The sequence below is a fragment of the Chinchilla lanigera genome, unplaced genomic scaffold, assembly GCF_000276665.1.
Source record: "Chinchilla lanigera isolate Chin_1 unplaced genomic scaffold, ChiLan1.0 scaffold00116, whole genome shotgun sequence".
Classification (NCBI taxonomy): domain Eukaryota; kingdom Metazoa; phylum Chordata; class Mammalia; order Rodentia; family Chinchillidae; genus Chinchilla; species Chinchilla lanigera.
Window position 1 is genome coordinate 2,290,819 of NW_004955517.1, and position 25,794 is coordinate 2,316,612.

General features: G+C 44.8%; 1 protein-coding gene and 1 long non-coding RNA gene across 7 annotated transcripts in view; one reads left to right on the top strand and one right to left on the bottom strand.

The window, feature by feature from the left end:
* Positions 1–25,794, top strand: part of LOC102023946 — a 97,959-nt gene that overhangs the window by 57,008 nt on the left and 15,157 nt on the right. The window contains exons 2-4 of one of the 6 annotated variants that reach the window (XR_001231828.1): positions 16,963–17,172; positions 17,655–17,701; positions 17,860–18,019. This is a non-coding gene — a long non-coding RNA (uncharacterized LOC102023946). Of the gene's footprint in view, positions 1–16,962; positions 17,215–17,613; positions 17,702–17,859; positions 18,042–25,794 lie in introns of those variants that run through there. The other 5 variants (XR_264552.2, XR_264551.2, XR_001231829.1 and 2 more) reach the window with 5 other exon arrangements.
* Synpr (synaptoporin) overlaps positions 1–25,794 on the bottom strand; it is a 181,192-nt gene that overhangs the window by 29,739 nt on the left and 125,659 nt on the right. The window contains exon 3 of the mRNA XM_005409042.2: positions 25,443–25,641. Coding sequence (XP_005409099.1) covers positions 25,443–25,641 — 199 coding nt within the window. The remainder of the gene's footprint in view (positions 1–25,442; positions 25,642–25,794) is intronic.

Sequence of the window (25,794 nt, forward strand, 5' to 3'; positions counted from 1 at the left end):
ATTAATGGGAAGAGGCGTAGAGAGGTTAAGTAAACTGTTCAGGGTCACTACGCACCATGGTAGCTCCAGGACATATACGGTAAAAAAATATGGTGAATGTTTACGTAAAACTAAAAATTTATTACAGTAAAGAGTAATTAATCCCCCACAGGATACCCCCTCACTTCACACACACTTATCCCATCATTCCTGTCACTTCCTGAGTGGCCCAGGAAATTGTCTTTTGTCAGTGTCTTTTCTAGCTGCCTTGACATCCTGAATCAATTCAAAATGTTTGTTGCAATATCTGTCAAATAAGAACATTATGATATGTCCTCATCCACCTTACTCACCACTTCAGGCTCTTTCCCAAAGTCAAAATAACCATGAAGATAACTTTGTGAATATTGTCTGATTCTGGAGCATTGGTCCACATCCGTTAGAGACCACTACAAAGTGACTCGAAGCTGGATTTAATATTAGCCAGTTGGCTTTCCGTGTTTACCTGTGAGTTGTCTAAAGCTTACGCACCTTGTCTGAAGATGGGCAGCGGACTCATAGTAAGCAAACCTCTGTGAGTCCCTGGTCACCCTGAGGCCTGTATTGGCCTGTGAAGCTGTGACTCCTCAAAGGACAAGATAAAGCCCCAGCTGAGGACGTTTGGCTCCAACCCCAGTTAACTACAAGGAGACTGCAGCTGCAGGCTCCGCAATCCTACAATAAATACCAACCTAAAGATAAGGTAATTCTCCTGATTGACATAATTTACTACTTGGGAAAATTCTCCCAAGGTCCTGTGAGATTCCTGCATTTTCTTGAGTACCCCCATCCTTTGTCTGAAAACCAAATAACTATGGGCTGCCCAAAGAAGTCTTGGTCTAAACTCAGAGAGTATCGAAGCTGTAAGAGAGTTAGTCCCTCCTGGAGCCCTGAAATAATTTCAGTTGTCTCATTTATTTAAGCCTTCACCATCCACTTGCATGGGAGACTGTGGGCCTGATCAGCCCGCAATAACTAAGGGTTATTTAACCCAATACACATCTACTAAGGATTTAAAACTATGACTTGCTGAAGCTGTGACACACATATTTTGATAATTCTGGAACCACTTATTGCAGTGTTATATTTAAACAATATGAGCAGATAGAGCAAAATCTTTTACAAAAATAGAAAAGAAAAACATATATTGCTGTTTTTTTCTCCTTTCCCCTAATTATCTGCTATGAAACTTATGAAGCTAAATATCTGGGGGTTAGACCTAACGTTACCAGACAAAAGTCTGATAATATGTACTTTCCCAAACTGCGTATTATTAGAATCTTGTCATGAGGAGTTACGCGGTGGGACCATTGCTTGACCTATGATATATTAAAATCTGTTATAATGAGATCTCATTATATGCTATATTAAGTCCTGTTGATGAGAGGAAGAAATTAGCTACTAAAAAAGTGAAAGTTCTGTGCAAGATATTATTAGTCAGAAAGAGGACCCTGATTCCACATAAATTTGCAGAAATTAGCTGGAGATGTAATAATCTTCTGTAGTTCGCAGAGCTGCCCTGTTAAGTGCTGTTCATAATATTCTATCTGGAAATGCTTTTCACTGTTACTAAATAAAATGGCATCAAATAGAAAGCGTTTTTCAGAGCATTTGATTTGGAAGTAAGTGTACAACAGCATGATTCCAGTTTTAGGAATCCTTGTTGTCTAGTTTATGCACCGTGACCAGCAGTATCAAACCTATGGGAAAGTGCTGGGGGAATGGCTTGCACATAGAGAATGTGCAGTCCGAATTACAGTACCTGTTTAAGGTAAACACCTTAAGTGAAAATGAAGCCAAGACTTGCAATGCCAATGGCCCTTTAACATGTGCTGGGAGTAGGGGAGGGATGAATTACACACAAGAAGAGAAAATGAGTTCTTTCTGTAACATGAAAATCAAAATCAAAATAACCTTTGATAAACCTTTCCAGTCTCCCGTGGTAGGGACCTTTGTCTTATGCATGCATGAAACTGTTGGCTTTTGCTTAGGTGTCTCCCATGTGAGAGACAAGCCTTTGAACCCTGGAATGATTTCAGGGAAAAGTTCTCATCCTGGGAACCACAAGTGAGTGAAGACAAGCATAGACTTCAGGATCCTGTGGGTTAGAAAAGCTTTTGTTTTCCTTTCTTACATGTTTTGCTAATGTTTTTGCTTTTTAAAATAGATACATATCTTTGTGTGATCACACATCAAACACACAGGCAGTATGGTCCACTATGGTACTGCTTTGCAACGGCCATGGGGCTTTTCTCCTTGCTTCTGTTTCAGCAACAGCTCCCATCTCCTTTGACCTTCCCAAAGGTTTTGAAAGCTTGTGCTCCCTGGAAGCAGCTGACGAAGTATCACCCTGGAATGGAGTCTGTTTTTCTGGTTTAGAGTGTACCTTTTATGATTGTACTCAAGATACTGGTAGAAAACATCCATTCGGTATCATTCTGTGTCATTTCCCCCTTGGAAGTGAAGGTCAGTTGCTATAGTTCTGAAGTTATTCTTGGATTCTTTATCACTGACTTGGCTTTAGCTAAGATAAGATGTCTATACCCTTTCAGCTTCAGTTTCCCTTTTTGTCTAGCAGGGGATAATATCTACCCCATGAAATGGTTGTGAGGATTAATTGAAACCTAACATATGAAATATTTATTATATGCTGGACATATCATAAGTACTCAGTAAGTATTAATGGTCACGTTATTATTAATAGGCATACCAAGGGCAGGCAGAACTGTTTTAACCAGACTTACTTGTCAAGAATGGATTCCCAAAGCAGATCGCTGGTGATAGAGGTGAGGCTTTTCTGAAGTGAGATGTGTAAATTGGATGCCAACCCCTCTGACAACAACGACAAAGCCCACTTGCTCTCAGGAGCAGAGATTAAATCTAACCAGTTCTTCACTGTGTCAATAAAGCTGATGTGTGTATTGGGTTCAGGCCTCTGCTTCTCGGCAGCTAAGCAGCAGCACCCCAGCTGACTGTCCTGCAGACCCTGTGCTGCCTGGCTTTGGTTGGTGTTCCTGTCCACCATGTTCTGAAACTTACACTGTGGTTCACCCCACAGGCCTGCCCGACTCTGGATTTTTTTAACTAGTAGCAAAAACTCCTATTAAGTATTTTGTGAGTCACAGTTTTTAGTTGCTCCAGTGCACTTAATTCCATGCATTTTGATAAAGAAATCAATCATTCTCACAGATACTGTTGTGTTTGCTAAATCGCCTATATTTTGTCAGTACACAAATATTTTTCACCAGGCAAGAGGGACTATCTCAAAACTGCAGGTTTGAGTCTCAAAGGTTTTGATGAACTTTGTTCATTAAAAAGTAATGAGATAGCTTTCTTTTTCTAACGCCCACCAACTTGTTTCTAAATATGAAATGGCTGTAAGGATTCATTTCACTGTAGCCATTAGAGAGGTTCTAGCTCATTTAGGTCAGATAATAGCTATTTATAAGCATGAGTGAGAAGACCTTTCAAGTGAAAAGTCATAATTCAGTTTAATATTTTAAAAAATGGAACAATTATTTCTCCTAGTGCTTGGAACTCAAACTAAGGAGAAACACCAGAGTATATTCTTCCTTAAAATGACAGATAATAGAAGTTTTGGGGTTTTGTCTGTTTTTTTAAATAGCTGTGTATGCAGAATCAGCCTCCAAAACAGTTTGAAATGACCTAGGCCTCTCAAATGAGAGCTGGGAAAATTATTCAGATAACTCGGGACAATAAACATTGTTGAAGAAAACAATCACTGAATAGCTTTAGTTATTCATTTTCCACCAGGTATAGAGTGTGTTTTTAACACTAGAAATATGTGAGTGAGCAAAAGCAGACAAAAATCCCTGCTCTTGATGAACAGAATTAAGAAGCGGTATATTTAGTGGCTTGGATACTGGTGGGTATCTGGAGGAAAGATCACACAGGGAAGAAGGATGCTATGTGGACGATGGTGAGGATGTGGTGCTGAAACTCTAGGAGAGGTGGTCAGGGAAATCTCGTTAAGAAGGAGTGCTTGAACAAAGATCTGAAGAAATAAGAGACCCCCCCTCCCCACATGGAGTATCTGAGAAAGGGTCTTCCACACAGAGCAGAGAGCAGGCCAGGAGGGCTCAGACACAGGAGACCCCTCTGGGGATTAGGAATCTAGAAAAACGGAAGTCTGAATGTATTTGCCTTGGATACTTGGACAGTGGTACTTTGACTTTTGGAGACACTTAAAGGATGTGGCAATAAAAATATATAACTAATGCCTCCAGGAAACTTAATTTGAAGGAAGAGGGGCAGACCTGTAGAAGACTTGGTTGCTCTTTAGACAAGAGGTGTGAGAGCCTTCGGAATTATGGAAATGACAGTTGGACTCAAGACGGAGATAATAAGAAAGCAGATTTAAATCTTTGGTTCTAGGATTTCTAACAGCAGTGCACCCCACCAGCTCAGTCAGTGGGCACGGTGGACTGCGTTGTTGAGCTCTGCCAGAGCTGGGCGTGCCAGCCGTGAGGGTCTTAGCCATCTCATTGAAGTTCAGGTCAAGGCTCTCTCTTTGCTTTTTCCAAATTACGCACAAGGAAATAAAAAACCAGTATATTTCTAAATCTACTCCCAGTGCTTGGAACTCAAACTACGGAGAAACACCAGAGTATATTCTTCCTTAAAATGACAGATAATAGGAGTTTGGGGGTTTTGTTTGTTTTTTAATAGCTGTGTGTGCAGAATCAGTGTATGCAGCAAATACAGTGGGAAGCGTGGTCTTTGAATAGAAATAAATGAGAGAAAGAGGCCAGAATTAGGAAAGAGCAGGAGGGCATGTGCATGAGTGCATGTGAGTATGGTGTGAGTGTGTGTGAGTGAGGGTGTGCGAAGCTTGTGGGAGTGTATTTAAAGTGGAGGAAGGCAGAACGAGCCTGATGTGGAGCACAGATACACAGCTCATAAAGGCACTGTGGCTAGGAAGAATGAAGGGAAACCTCTTATTTATTCATTTCATGAGCTCTTTGCTGGGCGATCTTTGATGGAGTTAGCACCACAAGTTCTCCAGGTTCTCTTTGCAAGCCCTGTCCTGTCTCTCCCGCAGAATGGGGATCCTGAAGTCCCCACTTCTCTCTTCTGCTGCTTCCCCTCTGCACATTCTCACCCGCGCTCACGGCCTCATTTGAATTTCAGATCCACACCCGACTCTGCTACTATCCACACATGGGGGTCCTGCGCTCCTCCAGCTTCACTCGTCTGGAAATAGCTCCGTGTCTCTCCCCCTACACCTACTCCTTCATCTGCATGCACTGGCTTGGCAGAAGGCAGAGCCTCCCGCTCCATACTAACATGCAGTCGTCTGCCTAAGCTCTTCTTCCTGACTTCCTTCTTGCCTTCCTTTTGGACGGAGCGAGGTGATTCATCCGGATAGGCAAATGTGCTTCACTTCTGCTTCAAGCAGTTACCAGCTACGTTATGCACCTTGGGCCTCAGTTGAAATGGGAATTAAAACACATAGCTCGTAGGATTTCTGTGCACCTGTAGTGCAGTTTTGTGCCTGGTGTGTAGCAAGCACTCAAGAAAGAGCTGACATTGTCATTGGACCCCAGCAATTGTCTCCAAACTGGCCACATGTCTGCCTCTGTTACCAGTATATTTAATTGTTAATATAGCTTCTAAAAATACAGGTTTGCTAAACCTTTCTCTTACTCAAAACTAACAACTGCAACATGAGTGCTTTGAACTCATGCTCTTATGATTTTTTCTGAGGGGGAGTCGGAGATCCTTTATGAGCTGTGTATCTGTGCTCCACATCAGGCTCGTTCTGCCTTCCTCCACTTTAAATACACTCCCACAAGCTTCGCACACCCTCACTCACATACACTCACACCCTACTCACATGCACTCACGCACATGCCCTCCTGCTGTTTCCTAATTCTGGCCTCTTTCTCTTATTTATTTCTATTCAAAGACCACGCTTCCCACTGTATTTGCCCACAGAAGCCAACCGTCTATTCTCATATTTGACCCACCACTAGGAACGTCCAGGTGTCTCTGGTTAGAATCAGTTCACTCCCTGTTCTTCCTCCTTCTAAGCCATTTGCTTTCCCTGCCAAATGGCGCTTGAGAGCGTGAACCAGCTATCCTTAAAGTCAAGGTTTTCTGTAATTCAGCTTTCTCTGGATCTCAGGACAGAGGGCAGTGTTTTGCATACAGTGATTTCCCAATTCAGCTGTTTGTTGAATTCAATTAGGAATATTGCAGTGTCTAAAACCTAAATGTAAACATGCATACAGCATTTGCCCAGCCACCTGCCGCTCCCTGGTTCACAGTTTACCTTACGATGGAGTGTGAGGACCGTATTTGCATAGCCATCTGTTTTACCCACTGCCAACCGGCCTGCACGTCCCAGGCTTTGCTTCCCTACACCTTCCACATAGTTCCCCCCAAGGAGCCTTTTCAGTGAGAGTTGCTGTAGGCCAGGGGTTAAAAGCTGGCTCGAACAGTCTGGCTGTCTAAAAACGAAGGGATCCAGGGATAGAGTGACCGTGGAAATGGAGCATCAAGGCTCACAAGTTCCTCAGGCCTCTTTTGCTCTGCTCAGAACATTTGCTAAGGATTGGGAGGAAGATGTGAAAACCTAGTGCAGGGAGCACCAGCTTGCCGTAGTGTTAAGTAGAAAGGGTGGCACAGTTTTAAGAAAAATCAGACAGATGCTTCTTGAAACTTGGAAAGTTATTTCCACTGAGAATTCCTGCCCTAACTGTGGGAGGGAGAAGTGGCCAAGAACTTTCTAAAATTAGCACGAATTCCCTTCTCCTTACACAAATTACCATCTGGTATTTGTTTCCTGTACTTGCAGAATGCCAACTGGAATGGAATGTATGAAATACCAGTAAAATTTTATTCTGGAAGGGCCACTTGATACAGAACTCATTTAGAAAGTTTTTTTTTTTTTTTTTTTTGGTTTTTCTCCGGTAGCGGGAATTGAACTCACGACCTTGCGCTTGCCAGGCAGGCACTTTTGCCGCTGAGCTAAATCCCCAGCCCCCATTTAGAAAGTTTTGAGACCTCAAAGGCAGAACAGGGTTGGTGAGTGCTGCTGACCTTACATCCAGGAGAATGTTCTCAAATCTGGTCTGGGGAGAGATGGTACCTGAGCTGGCAATGTCTTTATAGTAGCAGTGTCAAAAGGGACTACAAAATGAAAAGTTATTTGTTTATAACAAAGCAGACACTTTGGATCGTAAAGAAACAAGTATTTATTTTTAAAGTGATTGCAGTAAGACTATAAACGATTTTTTTTTTTTTCTGAAATAGAGCTTGGAGTAAAAGGCAAATATTAAGTGAAAGTGAAGCTTCAGTATTTTGTTTTTCCAAAGCTTGGGCTGGGAGAAGTCAATCCACACTCTTCTTTGGGCGGGTTTCCCCACAAGGCCTTTGCCCAAGACCCCCGAGTAAGTGGGCTTCCTGGAAATTCGAGACGTGGACTCTTAGGACTGAATTCCTCCAAGAGGCTGACAACAGGCTGTGTGGGTATTACTTCCTCTGTAACGCTTCTCCTCCCAGACCCACATAGGGTTAGCAGAAACCCACGCACTGCTTGCAGCCATGAGAGTTGCAGCTGGGAAAGGTTACTGTTATTTCTGGTCTCTGATTGGTTCCTAAGCAGGGCAGGCCCCTTGGTGACTGAGCAGTGTTAATGGTGGGGGACCCAGCTACACCTTTTTGATAGGAGGAGGGAGCAGGAGGACCAGAGGAGGAAAACTGGGATGGTGGGGGAGGAGGACAGAGTGGGCATGAGACCTGCCTAGAATGAAGACTTCACCTAAAGAGCTCTAGCATCTTTGTTTTTATGTATTTTTGAATTCCACGTGTAATGTTTAATCTCTAGTGGACTTCCAGTTATCGAAGAACCTTTTCTAATTTCTGATTTTTGAGGTAAGGACTCTTGTTTTTATTTTTGGATAGTCACACGATCACTGTACATATTTACAGGGTATAAAGTGACGTTTTGATTCATGCACACATCAATCTTACATACCTGTATCTGGTTATCTGAGTAACCAATTTGAAGATAGTAATATGTACTACAACAACCATTGTTAATTTCCTAGCACCTTGTTTGAAATTCTGTACCGTTTTTATTATTTTTATGTTGTTTTGTTTATGTCTTTGTGTTTGTTTTTGTTCTTTTCTTTCTAAAATAAAAAGAAAATACATTGTGTGATCATTCAGCCAGGCTAACTAGTATATTTATTACCTTAAATGTTATGATTTCTTTAAATAATTTATATATTAAAATCCTCCCTTCCAGGTATCTGGAGATACACAATGTGTTATATTGACTATGTTCACCCCACAGTACCAGAGCAAGCAGAGTTTACTCCTCCTGCCTCACTGACAGCCTCTCCCCTTCCTCTGGGCTCCACTCCACCAACATCATCAGACCCCATTCTGTGCTCACCTTCCACGACACCAGCCTTCTCAGATTCCATGGAGAAGTGAAAGCATGCGGTGCTGTATTTGTGTTTCAGCACCTGGCTTATTTTGCTTAGCATAAGGTCCACCAGGTTTACCCATGCTGTTACAAATGATGGGATTTCACCCTTTCATCCTGAGTAATGTGTTGCTCTGTGACACGCCATGTACACCTCTCCAACTCCCATGAAACCCGGGACAGGTCCAGCACCTGCCTGTGTTTGCGAGGATGAATTCTGAGAAGCACCGGCACTGCTTCTCGGCGTGTGCTCAGCTGTGTGTGAGCTGTGGCGTGAGGACTGACTGTGCGTGTGCCCTCATTTGTTCTGGAAGGCCAAGTATAGGGCTTGTGGTAATTACTGGCAGTTCTCAGTTTTACTTTCAAAAGTACCTATTTGGATGTAAATTATAAGTCCACAGATAATAGCGTTGATCTCATTATACCATGAAGATCAGATACATTTATCCCTAAACTGTTTACCTGTTTTGATACCTGGGAATTCTATACCTGGGATTGTGGGCTCTTTGGAGGATATAACCCCATCTTCATTAAATACTGAGTATTATATATATTCAGTTCTGGATGGGTGCTAGGTGTTGGGTTACAGTGAAGAATAAAAAATGGTCCCTCCTCTCGAAGATTTTAAGACAGCAGAGGCTGATGCACAATGTAGTCAAACAAGTGTTAACCAGAGAGTGAGATTTACCACAGGGTCCCACCATCTTGGACACGCTTGGCATTTGGGGTTGGATAGCTCATTGTTGTTTTAGGGTGTCCTGTACATCAGAGGATGTTTACAGTGTGCCTCGCCTCTACTTCTGTGTCCAGTAGCAGCCCCTCTAGCAGTAATGACCAAAAATGTCTCCAAACATTACCAGATTCCACTCTTCCCCAGTTTACGCCACATTAAGAACCACCAGTTTCTTAAATTGCCCAAGGTATCACAGGAGGAGCACCTAACACATACTTAGGTGGTATTTTATTAATTCATCTTCAATGCTTAGTAAGTCCTTGATGAGTGAATGAGTGCATAATAATTGTCTTAGTTACTTTTTTCTTGGCTGAGACAAAATACCCAACACCTAAAGTTAAGGAAAGAAAGGTTTTTAGCTCACAGTTTGTAGAGGTTTTAGTTCATAATTGCCTGGCTCCAAGGCAGGATGGTACACGGCAGCGGGGCATCTCAGAGGAGAAACAGTTTATGGTGGGCAGAAGGCAGCAAAGGAACAAGGTTCAACCACAGCTCTTTCTATCCCCTCTCTTATTCAGGCTCCTCAGGGTGGGTAGCACTCACATCCTTAATCCTAGTGCCCTTGATCCAAGCATTACACCATGAATCAATCCCAGCATCAACATTCTACATCCAGCCACTCTGGTAAAGTCCCAGCTACGGCTGGTAAAGCTTGGGGGAACACGTAGAGACAAGCCGTAACAATAATTGTGCTACCACTCAGTATTCTTTGAATGAAGTTTAATACTCGAGGGGGAAGTTGAAGTGGGAGACCTTAAGCAAATTTAACAAAGGAATCTCACTCCGAATCACTGGCCCCAACACTGCTCCCAGAAACACTCCCTGTTGCCACAAGGGGGCTTGCACTCCAAATGTCACAAGGCAGATTTTCTAGCAGTTATTTTCCCGTTAATATGCACTGATTTGCACTTTGGCAAATACCAGGTGCCTGTAAATGTTAAATACTCATTATAAAGCCACATAAATATTTTAGATTCCATCATCCACAGCAGAGAAAGGAAAGAGTCCAGATTCTGAGGGAAAAAGAAAAAGTACCCTGACATTCAGGTAGTGGCTTTACCCACCGACAGTCCCACCTGGTGGCTTGGAAGCAAATGTTGTTTGCAAAAGATCATTAAATTTGTCCCAACTTCGGCAGAAGTTATCTGTCCGCAAGTCAGCCATTGTTCTGATGCAAATAATGGCAAGAAGGTTCACAGCACAACTTGCGCGTCCCTTCTGCAGGGAACCAGGCTAACCCAGAACAGTGGGACAGCACGGCTGACTGGGAGAGGCCAGCCTGAGCCACAGGTTGGCCTTTCTGATGGACTTGGGACACACTGAGCAATAATGGAGCTTTCCGTGAGCTGACATGTGACCCTGGCCAACGGACAACTTCTCTGGGCTTCTACTGGTAAAACAGAGGGTGTAGAACGTAATGATTTCAAAGCAGCTCCTAGTACTTACTGGAACTCCTTCATGTGTAGTTTTACGTTCTTACAGATTCGCGGAAATGAGGGGTTCACAAGATTACCTTTTTTTGAGGGTTGGGAAGAAGAGGCATACAAAGGTCAGTCTTAGAGTTGTTCCTGAACTGGCTTCTTTCTTGAATATGATAATACCTCCCAACCCAGAGTTCTGAGGCTGACAGTCACACGGGTCTTCTTGGAGGCTGGCAGTCACACGGAGGTTTTCCCTGCCCAGTCTGAGCTAATTCCCAACTCTTCCCTCCCCCGGTGGGTTCTCTGCTGCCCAGCTGGGAGCTCGACTGATAGTAGCATGAACCCAACCCTGAGCCATGGGCTTTGGATCGCTGAGCCTTCTGGAGACTCTCGGAAACGCTCCCTTTCCCCAAGATAAATACTCCTAGTGACCGCAGAGAGACACACTGATGTTATTTAGAGGCTGCAGCTGATGAGATTTTGCCCCTGATGGATCCATCGTCCCCCTAAATACAAAACCACGCTTTCTCTGCTGACTCCGCAGAGGCTCATTTTATTCACAGCACTCATAAAGCACACACAAAAACCGGGCTTCTTTAAGTTTTAATGTTGTTGCTAAGCTTAGGAAAAAAATTCCATGCATGAAAAAATCTCCTCCTTTCTTTAATTCCTTTAGGAAGCGCCTCATTCTCAGTACTTATTAAAAATGGGAAAGCAGTCCTGGGAGGCTGCTGGAGGTCTAAGTTCATAAAGTGAATATGCATAAAGGCAGCAGAATATCAAGTTTTCATAATTATAGCTTTTCATGCCTAAAGTTCCCGGAGTGAAATCGGCTTTAACTGTGGCTGACTTAATACAGCCTTTCTCATTCAAATCTGCCCCGTCACTCCTACTTAGCTGTTGCTCAATCTTAGAAGGCAAAAAGGGCTCCTGTTTCCAACTTTCTCAAACCAATAAAAAATCTGTATTTTTAGACAAGAGCAATGAGATAGCATTTAGTTTCTGACCTCTTCCCCTAATTCAAGAGCTCTGGGGAAGGAAAGGATTTCTGTTTTAGAGAGATAAAGTATTAAAGGAGAGGGTCAGGAGGGTGGAGAGACCCTGGCTGAGGTGACCACATCTGGATTAATGCGTGAGTCAGTGTCAGCAGGCGTCAATCTTTGTTGCACAAATAATGATTAAGGCAGAAAAAAGACTTGGAATAATTTCACAACAGAAGAGACAGTTAAGAAGTTGCACAATAAAATGCAGTTAGAAGTGGAATTGCAATGGAAATAAAGCCTATGAGAGCGATTTGCCTCAGTGGGTGGAAAGCACTGACTGGAAAGAGAGTGAGCTGAATTACAGCAGGTGCCGCTTGTTTTCTATCCTAGCGCGTGTGGCAGCATCAAGAGCACGCAGATAGACGTGCGATTGTTTTAGACTAGAGGTTGGTGTGTATGGGGGCCTGCGTCCTAGTGTAAAGGCTGTGTATGTGCATGGCGTGGGGTTCCATCCTGCAGGAAGCATTTGCCCAACGCCTGCCCCATGCTGGGCTCTCCTCATTAGCATTGGCCCAGCAGGGATAGTTAAACAGGGCTGGCCTTCAAGATGCTCATCAGAAGTTGACACATCAGGAGGGGACTGAAGCTGTGGTGTTGTCCCAAGATAACAGATCAGTGAGGGGTCACTTGCTCAGCCAGGGAATTTTTTTCTTCTAAGGAAGCTTCCTTTGTTTGATAGAGATAAGCTTACTACTGCTCACTTCAGGGAGCTGCTCAGATGTGGTCTATCGTCAGGTTACTTTGTATGAGCAAGACTACGAAGGCTTGCTGAGCTTCCTTTACTGTATTAGACATGGTAGAGAAGGTGTTTCTCTCCTTTCACAGGCTTTGGGAAGTATCTGAGTTTCAAATGCAGAACACTGTATTACCGGCTCCCTACTTCTCCCTGGGGAAAGTTAATATCTGAGTTTTTAAATGGATGGCCCTTATTCAAGAGTTATTTTTCAGTTTGCTGATTACATAATTATCAAATGACCTCCCACATCAAAAAAAAAAAAAGACAGAAAACAAGAAAGGTATCAGTGGCCAGGCACGGTGGTGTATGCCCATAGTCCAAACACTCAGGAGGCTGAGGCAGGAGGATTGTTGCAAGTTCAAGACCAGCCTGGGCTACAAAGTGAGCTCAAAGCCAGCCTACACTGCATAGTGAGAGCCTTAAAAAGGATCTCAAAAAGACAGAAAAAAAAAAAAAAAAAGAAAAGGAAAAGGTATCAGCAACCAGTGGCTGAAATAGTGCTTCAGACCTTTATAAATTTGAATTCACCTAGAGGATTGCATAATTATAAATACTTTTGAACAGTCAGGTATGAATTAAGGCCAAATTTAATATTTTTAGGCTGCAGGGCTGCTGAATGCACTATATGTTGATTTCATTTCCTTCTTGCCAAATGATTAATCAGAATTAGGTGCATGACAGAAGACCTTATAATCTTAGGGGTGGGCAGATTCCCTATGTGTTGTAGTATTCATATTTTAGGGAAGTATTTGAGAAGAACTAAAGCCCACAAATCTGAAATTACAACCCCTGCCTCATCCAAGATGCAGCATTGCCTTAACAGTACTGATACTTATTGTGAGTTTCCGAGCCCTGACGTCTGACATGGAGCAGCCCTCCCTGCTACCTCCAGTCTCCATAGTCCAGACTCCACATGGTGCAGCTTCTTTATCTTGGTGCTCTTTTCCTCCTTCTCCTGGGGTTCATTATAAAGCAATGAATTTAGTTATGAGGTTTCTAGCAGTACTAACTACATTTCTTGGCACTGAGTAGGACCTCAACAAATCTAGGCGGAATAGGTAGTCACGGAATTCGGAGTAAGCTCCTGTCCTTCGTGCATTTAGCTTGGGTGGTCATTATTTTCCTTTGTGCGCTGTCTCTGGGACTTACAGCTGTATCTGAAGCAGTTTTGTCCTCCAGGTATTTGATATCTGAAGAGGACTCAGACACAGCTGACCACATGCAAGCTGCTAGTGGTCTTCACACAGAGAGATTTTCACACAGAGCCTCGGACATTTTGAAAGCAAACACATGCAGTTTCGTGAGCGTGGCATGTGAAGGGATGCATGTTTCATGGAACAGAGAGTTATTTAGGATAGGTCTGTGAGGATGGATCACATCTTGATAGCCTGGGATGGGGCGGGGGAGGAGGTGCTTCCCTGTGGAAGGCAGAAATAACCAGGCAATATAACCAGGCTTAATAATAACCAGGCTCAATAACAACCAGGCTCAATAACCAGGCAGAGAGATGAATTCACACAGCCTTCCTGGGGACGTAGGGAGTGGCGAATCGCTCCACTTAGCTAAGACATGGAATTTAGAAAAAGGCCAGAGACGGCGCTGAAGAGTTGGTGAAGGGCCGCGGTTCAGGAAGGCTTTGAGATCTGGCGTGAGGACTGCGTAGTTATTTGTCCGTGAGAGATGGCCAGGGGCCCAAACCCATCCCTATGTGGAACGATGAATTACAAGAATGAAGTCTGGAAGTTGACCGCACCACTGAGGACACCCAGAAACAGCCCCAATATGACTAATTATGTGCTGTCCACCGCCCTCCGTCCCCACCCTTCTTGCCTGTACTGTGCCGACTTTAGTCGTGAGGGCTCCCTGAAGACTGCAGTGTGTTCCCCACCGCCATCTCTTCTAATCAGGGACATCAATCCCATGTAGTTTGGTTGGTTATTTTCGATCTTGAACCAACAATTTATACAACGAAGGGAAAGGAAAGCCAAGAAGGCTGCAGGAGACGGTTTAATTGGGGGCTTGACGGGGCCACAGAATTGTGCAGTGGCACTGAGGCCCCAGGTGGCAGCACTGGCCTCACTTGTCCTGGACTCCTGGTCTGCCCTTCCCTGTCATCTGTCGGGTGGTGGTGTCTAGAACAGCGACATCCGAGACACCTGGGGTGAAGGTGTCAAGTATTGCATTCTTTTTAAAAAGCCCCATAGGTTTTTCGTCCCTTTGTTCTGCTGTTTTTGGGCAGAGGAGCTGTTAACGGTCTTGCCTTCTCTTTCTGAGCCGCAGTGGGCGAGGCTACTGCCAAGACCGAAGGTGTGCAGAGCCTGCACTGGGGCGAGGCTTGCGCTGCTGGGTAGGTGAGTGAGCTCTGCAGGAATTTCTTCCCGGGCTGTCCAGCTTGGCTTCTGCATACTAAACATGGCTTGGGTTGAATTTCTCATGTTCCCTTTGTATCTCAAGTTTCCGGGCGAATGTTTTAGTAACAGCTTTCTTAGGACAGATTTTTGTTTTGTTTTTTTCCTCTCTGGGAAGAAAATACTCTCCATAGATCTTTTGGAAAGATCCTTTCTATAATATTTAAGTTCAGGATCTGGGGCAGAGTAAAAAATTGGAATTTGACATTTTCACTCAGCTCAGAGGTAATTTATTAGATATGTTTTAGTTGGACTTAAAATAAGAACCTCTGCCATCAAAACCAGAAAGATAATTAACTTCTGAATCTTTAGCCTAAGAAATGTCTTAAAATATGTGTAAAGATTGACAAGTAAATATAAGGCTGATTGCTTATGAGCCAAAAAAATTCAAAACCTTATAAAATTAAAAGTCCAATGTAGAGATGGTTAAGTAATACAGTTTTATTTCAATATAATAAGGTATTCTGCAGCCATTACAAAGAAAAATAGTTAAATAGTAACTAATATAAAAGTACCACTACAGTTATTGGACCTTGCTTTTCTTTTGAACCTATGAGTAAATGACCTAAACACATTTGCTGTGTGTTTAGCACCTAACCATTATAGTAGATATTTTTTAAAGCTTAATCTTCATAATGACTTTTTGATGTTGAATCCTTACTTTTAAATAGATGTGATAGAAACTGTATAGTTCAAGATTATTTCATCTGGCAGGTTACAGAAGTCCAAATCAAAATGTGACCCCAAAGGGGAGTCCAGTAGCTCCCACACCCGGAAAGTTTATTTCGTTTGCTTCAGGTATAGCTGAATTTAGGAACTCAATCTTTTTGTGTGTGGGGGTGGGTAGGTGGGGGGCATCAAATCTGTTTCTTTACTCTCTGGGATGTGTTTATCTCTGTTCAGTTTTATTTGTTAAAAAGACACCTCTCACATCATGAGCAATTTGGCCAGCACCAACTAGACCCACCTGTTCCTAGCTTAGCAACCTAAAAGGAAGAAGAAATGCACTCCATGGGTGAATCGGACAGGAGACTTTGATCCATTCTGGCTGGTGTCACTTGGCCATATGTAGTGTCCCGCGAGGCACCACGTGGCTAGTCCAGCAGGACTGCGTGGGGGGGGGGCTGTGTCTTCCTGAGGGACCCGCCGTGCTTGCTCTTACTCATCCGGCCATACATTCCCACTTGAACCATCAGCAGACAAAAGTCTTTCCCTTTGTTCAACTACTTCCTATTCTTTTTCAAGGCTCACTGACTTGTTTTTTGACACCCAAACCAATAGCTAGCGCTTTTTCCTGTTGACTCTCACAGGTTATCTCCGTCACCATAATAAAAGAGTACCAGCTTTGTGTGACATCTTTATCTTGTCCTGTTGCCTTGACTGCCTCTTCGAGCACGGTGAAGACTTGAGTGTCTCATGCCACGGCAGCCCTGACGTGGGTTGCACACAGTGGGTGCTCAGCAAGTGGGTGAAGGTTCTTGACATTTCATTTTCCTGCTTCCCGGTGAAAGTGGGTGACTATGCAGCCCCAGGGGACGAGCTTGCCTCTGGCCTCACTCACCACTCAGCACCGTGCGTGTTACTCAGCCTCAGTAAATCTGATGCAGCATCTGCAAAGTGTGGATAATGGTGGCTGCCTTAAAAGTGGTGGGAAATTAAACGAGGTAATGTCCCTCGTATATAGTTCTGGGCCTGCGGAAAGTGCTCAAGCGTGAATTGCAGTTCAGACACTGACATTAAATCCTGCTTTTCCCTAGCCTCAAATGCAGTTTTTCTAAGTTCTTTTCCCACCATAATAATTTTCTTTACTTTGTCGTGTACTTTCTAGATATTTAATGACTTACCAACCTTTCTATCCATAAATGTGGCTGCTCAGTTAGCTAGAGGGCCACTCAAGCACAATAAAAGTCTCACTGCAGTTAAGGCTGAAGTGCCTGTTTTATGGGACAGTATATAAATTCATTTGATGCATCTTAGACATTTCAAAACAACAAGGAGAAGCATTCAAAGTTGGAGGTCTCAGATAAGAGGCGGAATAAAGACAGCATCACACCTCGGCCAGTGTCTCCCGTACTTGCCATAACTGCACCTCTCATAGAGAACCCTAGCCTATTTTACCTTGAATCACTTCTTACATATTCCCAGGGCGAAGTTCAAAGGACCTTCTTAACTGGCCCCGTGGCTTTGGTCAGGGCTCTGCTAATAAGCAATGGAAAGGAAGATGCCCAGCTGGGAGAAAGGGCTAAGAGCACTGCAAAACCCCAGCGCTGGACTTCGTTTGTCCGGTGAACCATGCAGAGCACAGGAAGACGATCCTAAGCTGCTGGGAGCCCCCGTGAAGTCAGAGCTGCGTGTGTGAGCATGTCTGCTTTGGGTCTGAAGACACAGATCCAGCAGGTCATAGGATTGTTTGCAGTCTTGTGGGGAACGGGGTGGTGAAGATTTCCCCACATGCAGGTGATAGCTGTGAAAATCCAAGCCTGGTTTCTCAGCCGAGTACCACATCAAGTTTTCCAAGTCTCTTCTCTCCACACCACTGTGTTTTTCACGCTCCTCTGCATTTTGCAGTGCTGGCAGCTGACACAGGATTCAAGCTCCTGTTCTCTGTGTCCTGGAGTTGCCGTCTGTCCCCTCTCTAAAGCTTCAGATCGACAGGTGGTGGGGGTACAGCGAGGCCATCAGCTCCACACTCAGGCTGATAGCATTTGTCTGTAAGGACAGCAGTGTACGCTGAGTCTGGGGACTCAAAGAATAAGAATTATATAAAAGAGCATTTGCATCCATTGCATTTCTCAGGATGAGAAAGTCAAGTTTTCTCACATGTACCTGTCTTCCAGCCAGTCTGCCCACTGAGACTAAACAGACGCCAGCTGCAGCACAGGAGGTACAGTATGGCCACCAGGGTAGATCATAACAAGGCTGGTGAGAAGAGCAGCTTCCCTGAATCAGCACCTGCTGAGTGCCTGTGTTACTGTGATGGCTTTATGTGTAATAACTCATTTAATCCTGCCAACATCTTCCTAAATTCTCTCTCTTTCGTAGGTGAAGAAATTGGACAGAATGGCTCCAACACCTGCTCCGAATCACCCAATGCAGAGACAGTGCTGAGATTTGGTTCCGGAAGTCTAGCTCTACAGCCTGAATCCCTTGCCTTTGTCCTCATGACACATTTTTTGCCTCAAAAGTGATAGGAATAAAGCAGGTAGTTGGGAGCTAAACATCAATGATCATGTCCCTTGAACGCAAGAAAAAGATATGTCTTATTACCAAAAAGGAAGCATCGGGGGCTGGGGATTTAGCTCAGTGGCAAAGTGCCTGCCTGGCAAGCGCGAGGTTGTGAGTTTGATTTCTGGTACCGGAAGAAAAACAAAACAAAACAAAACAAAAAAACAAAAAGGAAGCATCGCACGAACTTTTGTTTAATTGAAAAAGAAAAACTAAAACCCAGTGGTGTCTGAGGTTGCCACAGGAAAATGCCCAGCGGAAAGTTACGGACACTGACTCCCAGGGCCATGCTTTCGCCCCTTTCCTTGCCAGCTGTCTGCCTTCTGTGGTGACTGTGGGCTTAAGCGAGCGCCCGGAGTTTCTGGGGACTACTCAGCTGGCCGGAGCCCCGTCACTAGAGATGGAGTCAGGAGCAGCACAAAGGCTCCTGATGTCTTTGGGGAGAACACGAGAGCACTTTGATGACCGGCCTCTAGGACTGGCCCAGGACTTGGCGCTGGCACCACATTCCGCGCTAGGAGGGCAGCTGGGTGAGACGGCAGCACTTCAGAGGAAGAAGCTGCAAGGCTGAGATGTTTGGGTCAGGAGGGGTGTGAGCGGGTGCTGCCGACAGCTAAGAGGAGCCCAGGTGGCCCCAGAGCATCTGGCAGCCAGGACCTGGCAGTGAAATTCACAGACCAGGAGAAACAAACACAGTGAGAGGGAGAGAGTTCCAGGGAAGTGGAATTATTCAGAGAAAGATGAAGCAGCTATTGAGCTGAAGTCAGAGGCTCCTGAGTTTCCTGGGAAAAGTGCATTTGTTGATGCACAATTTATAGTAGTTTAGATTAAGGGTTTTTTAGGTTCATACTCTTCTGTATTATCAACATTTCTTCAGAGTGAGCAGGCGGAACACATAACACGCACACACACACGCACACACACACACACACACACACACACACACACACACACACCCGGAGAGTCGGATTCTGACAAGTATGTCTATGACTAACGGAATACATACTATCAGGGCTTCAGGTATTATTGGTAGCACCAAATGCACTGTGCCTGAGGCAGAATTTGATAACCAGTGCCCTCCACCCATCCTGCTCACTGGCCTCCAAACGCTCTCGCACACTTTTCAAACAATCTGCACCCCTGGAGCCTGGGAGGGCGTGTCCCCGCTCCCCAAGAGAGGTCCACTCCTCCAGCAGGCATGTGCCCGAGAGTCACAGTGAGCCAATGATCCCCCTCACCACACTGTGTGCTCTTAATTCAGCAGGTACATGTTGCTTGGCCACTGAACATACTTGCTGTCTACTATAATGAAGCATGCTTGGCTGGGACGTGGAGCTGACAAGAAGAGACAGAGAGGAGAGCAGAGGAGAGGAGAGGAGAGGCCGCGGGACAGGGGTTAAGAGCCAGGGGAAGTGGGGGGAGAGAGAGAAAGAGATTTCCTACAACATCTGAATAGCTCACAAACTGCACAATCTGATTTTCTTCTCCGATTACACACACACACACACACACACACACACACGCTCAGGCTACACAAATAAAAGTGCAGCTGACAGTAAAGAGCCTTTGACACGGAGCCTCCAGATCTGCCGCTGCCTTCTGTTCTCCTTCCTCAGTTGTGACCACAGCCTGTGCTTGAAACTGGAGGGCCCGAGTTGGTACGGGACCCGGAGTCTTCCTTCCAGTCACACAACAGAGCGGGGCTCGAGTGGGGACTGAGGGGCTCCTTGGGAGGCTCCCCCAGCGACTGGGATCTCAGGGTCTTGCGTTGAGCTCTCTTTGTGGACGTGCGGTAGCAGACGGGGCTTGGGTTCGAGGGGTGGAAGGGAAGCAGGGTCCCGAGGGCCGCAGCCGATTGAAGGAAGGTGCCCGTGGTTTCCCTCTGTAGCACGAAGGGACTGCCTGGTAGCGGGCAGGAGAAGGACCGACAGTGTCGAGGCCCGTAATGCTGGCGCAGTGAGATAGCGCGGCTTTGTCGCAGCCCCGTGCCTTTCCCTGTGCGGGCGCCAGCTCCTCCCGCCTCGGGCCGCTCGCGCCACGTGTGCTCTGACTCGCTGCGCAGACGCGGTGACAGGCGTCTGACGGTTACATCGTGAGCCATGTAAGGCCGTGAAAATCCAGCACCCCACAGGCTAGGTCACTGGACAGAGTTTCGGTCCTTGCTGCACCAGTACCTTTGCCCCGAATGACAGCCGGGGAACATTCCCAATGCCTGGTGCTCGATAAAGACAAACGAAGTCACATCTGTAGAATGAAACTGCAAGCCCCAGGACCACGAGTGTTCCTTCCAGGCATAGAATTCTCTTCTCGTCTCTCAGGACTGTTTCCAGGCTCAATGCAGTGGCATGAAAACATTTGGAATGCTTTAGGCGTAAACCGAAATGAGCCGCGGCCGCTTGTGTGCCTGCAGTGGGGAAACGCTCCCGCCCTGTACGCCCTTGCCCAGCCTGCTCCCGGAGGCGTGGGAGCCGGAGCACCGTGGCCACTTTCTTCCCCGCAGGATCTGAGGTGGACATGGAGAATCTCCTGGGCTCACGAGATAGTGAATGTAAACCAGGCCCCTGACAAGGCTTCACTGGAATGTGGGATGGTGTTCTTTCTACATTCGTTCTTACAACACCCTTTCTACTCCGGAAGATAAGTTATTCTTGTAAACCTATTTCACATTAATAGGAGAAAAAGCCTCACTATTTGACGTGAGATCTGAAAATGGCTCAGAATATCTTGTCCCAGACACATAAGCAAGAGATTGGCTTTAAAACTCTACTCCGAGGAACACGACGAAATGATATAACCAGATGTGGCGTTTCAATTCCACAATCGTGCTCCATTCAGGTGGCTGTGTCTGCTTCCTGAGGACAGATATTTACTCATCTGTACAAGAAGCTACTTACTGTAGCGATGCACAGTAGCCGGCTGATTCCTTTGCTAGGGTTTTCTTGCTACTGTGTTAGCATCATTAACAATTATGTTACCTCTAAACGTTCAGATTCTCATTTCTGCTTAAGGGGGAGGTAATCTTATCACATGTATTCAGTAGATAAAATATTTTTTAAAGTAGCCTTTGATAAGCTTGGACTCCATCTGTCTGAAATTGCTCACACTCCTGGCACAGATATAGGAATCAATCCTGGTAACTTCTGATTTATAATACAGATTGACCTGGCCATTTTTAAAACCTGTTTTCTCTCACTGGCATCTTCTGTGTGCAGCAAAGAAAACTGCGGCACAAGCAGAGCCCTCCCATTGTTCTAGCATCCTGGGTGTATGCGAGTCTCTTTATGGAGTCTGCAGGCAAGTGGAGAATCCTTTATGACGGGGGATGAGCAGAAGAGCCTACGGGTCACTGGGTTTGTGTTGTGGGTCCAGAGTAAGAAATCAGCAGCTCTCTGGTGGTAGAAAGCCACCTGCCTCACCTCCGTCCACGCTGCCTCCTGCATGAGGGTCTTGGGCTCATGCATGGTGGTCTTTTGGGTCCTGGATTTGATCTGTGTCCAAATTCTACACCCTCTGCCTAGCCGCGATATGACCTAGGAGAGTTAATTTTTCCAAGTCTCCTTTGCTTCATCTATAAATGTGGATAATAACATAAACTAGGGCTGTTGTGAGTAGTGAATTAGCTCAGCACCGAGATGAAGCCCAGGCGTTACTGTCACGATCATCATGTCGTGTGTGTGTGACGCGTCTCACCCTGTTCTGTAGAACTTTAAGCTGAGATGGTAATTTGTTAATTTTTGGATGGATACTTGATTTCTTAAAACTGCCTTAATTAGTTCATGTTAGCATAGTATAGTAACTTTGTTGTATCAGACTATAAATTCAAATCAGAGCCTCCCAAATTAGAGAATTTTTAAAAAGTATATGCTTTTATCAAAAACAAAATAAAACAACACCCACAAAGAACAGAGGGTAACCAGAGTACAGCCGCTCCAGTAATGTCCTTCCTGAATGTATGTGGTTGAGTTAAAACCAGTACCACTATTGCCAGAGTCTGAACAAAGGTTTCTGCCTTGGCTGAGGGGTTTGCGCCTGACCCGCCTCCTTGGGTCTCGCTCTCACTGTGGATGTGCTTCCGCCTGCCCCGCAGGAGTAGTGTCACCGAGCACCCTCGCTTCGCCCACCCTGGCCTTGTCCTGGTGTGACTGGCGGCCACAGGGTTTGCTGGCCCCAGCTCCAGGGCTGCTTTGATCGGTGTGCCATCTGCCTTTGCGATTCGTCAGACTCGGCTCTCTTTCCCTATTTTTAACATGTTATTTTAGTTTGTTAATACTTGGTGTAGTACATAGCGGTCGCACTCCTTGTAGGGAGCTGGTACACGCACGTGACACAACTTCATCTCTTTTTCCATCCCCTTTCCCTCCACCCTCTCCTTCTCCCCTCACCCTCGATCCTCTTCCTTTTCATGCATGCTTGCAGCACAGAGCACTTACACTCCTTGTGGGGAGCGGTGCGTGCATAGAGCACATCCCGATTCCTTTTCTTTTTTTTTTTTTTGGTTTTTCTCCGGTACCGGGAACCGAACCCACGACCTTGCGCTTGCCAGGCAGGCGCTTTGCCGCTGAGCTAAATCCCCAGCCCCTCCGATTCCTTTTCTTAATCCTCTGTCCATCTCAGGTCTCTTTTAAAATTAGCTTTCATCTGCTAAGTAATGAGCACATCACTTTTTAATATCACAGAAGTTTGATCTTGGTGCTTTCCCTTCTTTATTACTGGAATTATCTCTACCAGGAAGCAATAAAATAAAACATACCTAAAGCAAAACACAACTCAGGGTTTCATCAGCTATTGCTTGATGTGAGAGCATGCCTTTAAGGGGCGATTTCACTTGAGTGGAATGTGGTTTTACATAGCATACTAGATCTTCCCCCACTTTGTGGGCGAACTAGCTAGGCAAGCTTCTTCCCTCTGGATGTCCTGACATTCCTTGGACTTGAGAATTCCTGTCAGAGTGCCCCCAAGTGTCTAGAAATGGATGGGTGCATGTTAGCGTCATGTACACGCGTGACCCTGTCATTCGTGTATTTATCTGCATGTTGTGGGAGGAAGGAACGGAACTAGGCGACGCTATGAAGCTGCTCAGCTCCAGCTTGAAACGAGGGGGAAAAAGGCACCTGCTCAGAGATTCAAGTTCCGTCTCCATTTTCCTCCTTTCTTAGCATATTAAAGGGCCACAAATCTGACTCTTTTTTAGTTTCTCCACCTTAACTACAAAGTTCCGAAAATAGGCATTCCGCCCAGTTAGCCTTCGAAACTCACTCATTTTGATTCAGGGCTTGATTAGAAGTTTGTAAAATTTATTTTACTCACATACTCCCTAAAAGAATTTCTAACAATTGTGTTCTTACCTGTGTAAAGTGTGAATCTAATTTTGATTTTAGTAAAAGTTTTAATAGTTTCAAAGAACAAAATTTCTGCTATATTACAAGTATGGATTTTTAAAAGTATACCTCCTGTGTCAATTTTAAATGTTACAATTAATATTTATTCAATATTCCTTATCACCCATTAAGATACATTCTTTAACAAATAGAAATTTTACATTTTTGTTTTGTTCTCTTTGCACTTACATTTCTATTATACTTTCCTCACAGAATTATAGCTTAATTTAGTATATTTAAAAGTATTTTATTGATCATCCTATTATATTTCTTTGCAACAAAAATAAACAAATTTAAGGAAAGATGCTTCTGAATTGCCCATGATGCTAAGGGTTTAAGTGTTACAATTTCCTTTTAGTATTGCAAATATTATTCAATAGGCAACTATCCAAAAGCAACAAAAATGTATTATAAGTTTAATAAGTAATAAATTCAAACAGCAAAATTTTATTGCAATTTATGTTTCTCAGATGTGCTGGGTTTTTCTTCAGTTACTTTATAAGTATTTTTGGACACAGGTTAATTGTTTCTAGAATGGGACATGATTCAGCATCGATTCTCTTTCCACTTTTTAATTTTACAGATTTTCATGCTGCAAAAACTTGCTTGCATAAATGTGGGACAAGAGGGAGTTTTGTTGTAGCACCGTTATTTCTTATTTCTTCCTGACTTCATGTCTCAAACCACATAGTCACCTGTACAGAGAAAGTATTTCTAAATGTTGTATCAACTGATTAGCAGGTTAGGACTTTCAATTATACTGAAAGGAAAAAGTGGGAAATTTCATTATACCCAGCAGGGTATAAGACCCAGGCATTGGACTCAGTTCTGTCAGCACCAGCATTTCAAATTTTTTCCAGTGCTTCACATGTCTTGTAGTCTATAATGTACCGTGCAGTAAGAGTTGGGACATAGGGACAGATGCTTTTCTTCATCAAACGAGGTAGGTGAGTGTCACACTCTGGATGATGAATATGTCCCCTATGGCCCGATACTAAAGGCTTGGTCCTCAGGGTTGCACTACTGGGGTGTGGGAGCTTGGGGCGGTCCTGGGGCACTGGAGGTCACTGGGGCAGCCCGCAAAGGCAGTGGCGTTGCCCTGACTCTTTTCCTCTGTCCTTTTGCTCTCTGACTGTGAGGTGAGGGGTTGGTTCTGCCATGCACTCTCCACCACCGCCATCTGGCACTGCTGCCAGATGCTGAAGCCAATGCAGCCATTCAGTGACTGGCTGGAACCTCTGACTGGAGCCTCTACAACAGTGGACCAGAATAACCCTTTTCTCTTTATGAGGTAACTGTCTCAGGTATTTTGTTATAGTGACAGAAAACTGACTAACACAGTGATTAAGAAAAAGAGAGCAAGATATTTTCAGAGGCAAGACATAACTTAAAAGTTATTTTCTGAAACTTCTCCCTGCCCATGCACCCCTCTGAGGGTCTGTGTGTCCTTCTGGGTAAGTGCGTGCTTGTGTTTTCACACACTGTCCTGTGTTGATTTCATCCAGGTGAGTCCTTGTACCATTGTCTGAGGCAGCAGAAAATGGTGGCTGTTGGGATGCTTGACAGTGGAGGGAGAGAGTGAGAGTGTGCAAGTGTGTGCAAGAGATGGAGAACTCCATTTTCAAGCCAAATAGTTCTGGGCACAGACTATCAACACTGAGGGAACAACACACCTCAAATAAGCACAAATCCCACTGTCTAAACAGCCAGTGGGAAAAACACCCACTTCCCCAGGGCTGCGGTTGTAAGTGACTCTGTGGCAAGCCTCACAGCTCTTCCTCCATCCTGTGAGCTTCCCAACTCTTATTTCAGAGGGTTTCCAGCAAGTCTTGTGATTCCTTCCCAAGGCAAGCACAAGACACTTGACAGGTTCATGTTTCTCCTGTCGATCCAAGAAATGTGGATGAAAAAGAATATGAATTCCTTTCAAACACCTGCCTCGAGGGCTCAGAAACTTAAAAGCCCTTCAAGCATTAGCAAAAGAAATTAGAAAGGGGTGGGAAAATGCTCTTTCAAACTTACAATCAGCGGGCCACGGTTGTTTTCCCGGTACTTGTTCTGGAAGAAGATGTACACAACAGTGGCAGCCAGAGAGTAGAGGAAGGCGAAGACGGCCACGGTGACGAAAAACTCTGCTGAGGACGAGGAGTCTCCGATCAGCGCCAGCCTCTGCCGTCCCTTCCCCTCGCAGGTGGGCACCTCGAAGCTCACCTGGTGCAACCTAGACCGCCGGGTTGAAGAAGACATGTGAGTGCACTGCAGAGAAAACTAGAGATCCTACCTCTCTCTCCTAAACAAAGCGAGGTGTGACTCGAGAGTTTCATGGTATGCCAACGGGGACCTCCACCAAGGAATTTACAGAGGTCGGAACTGG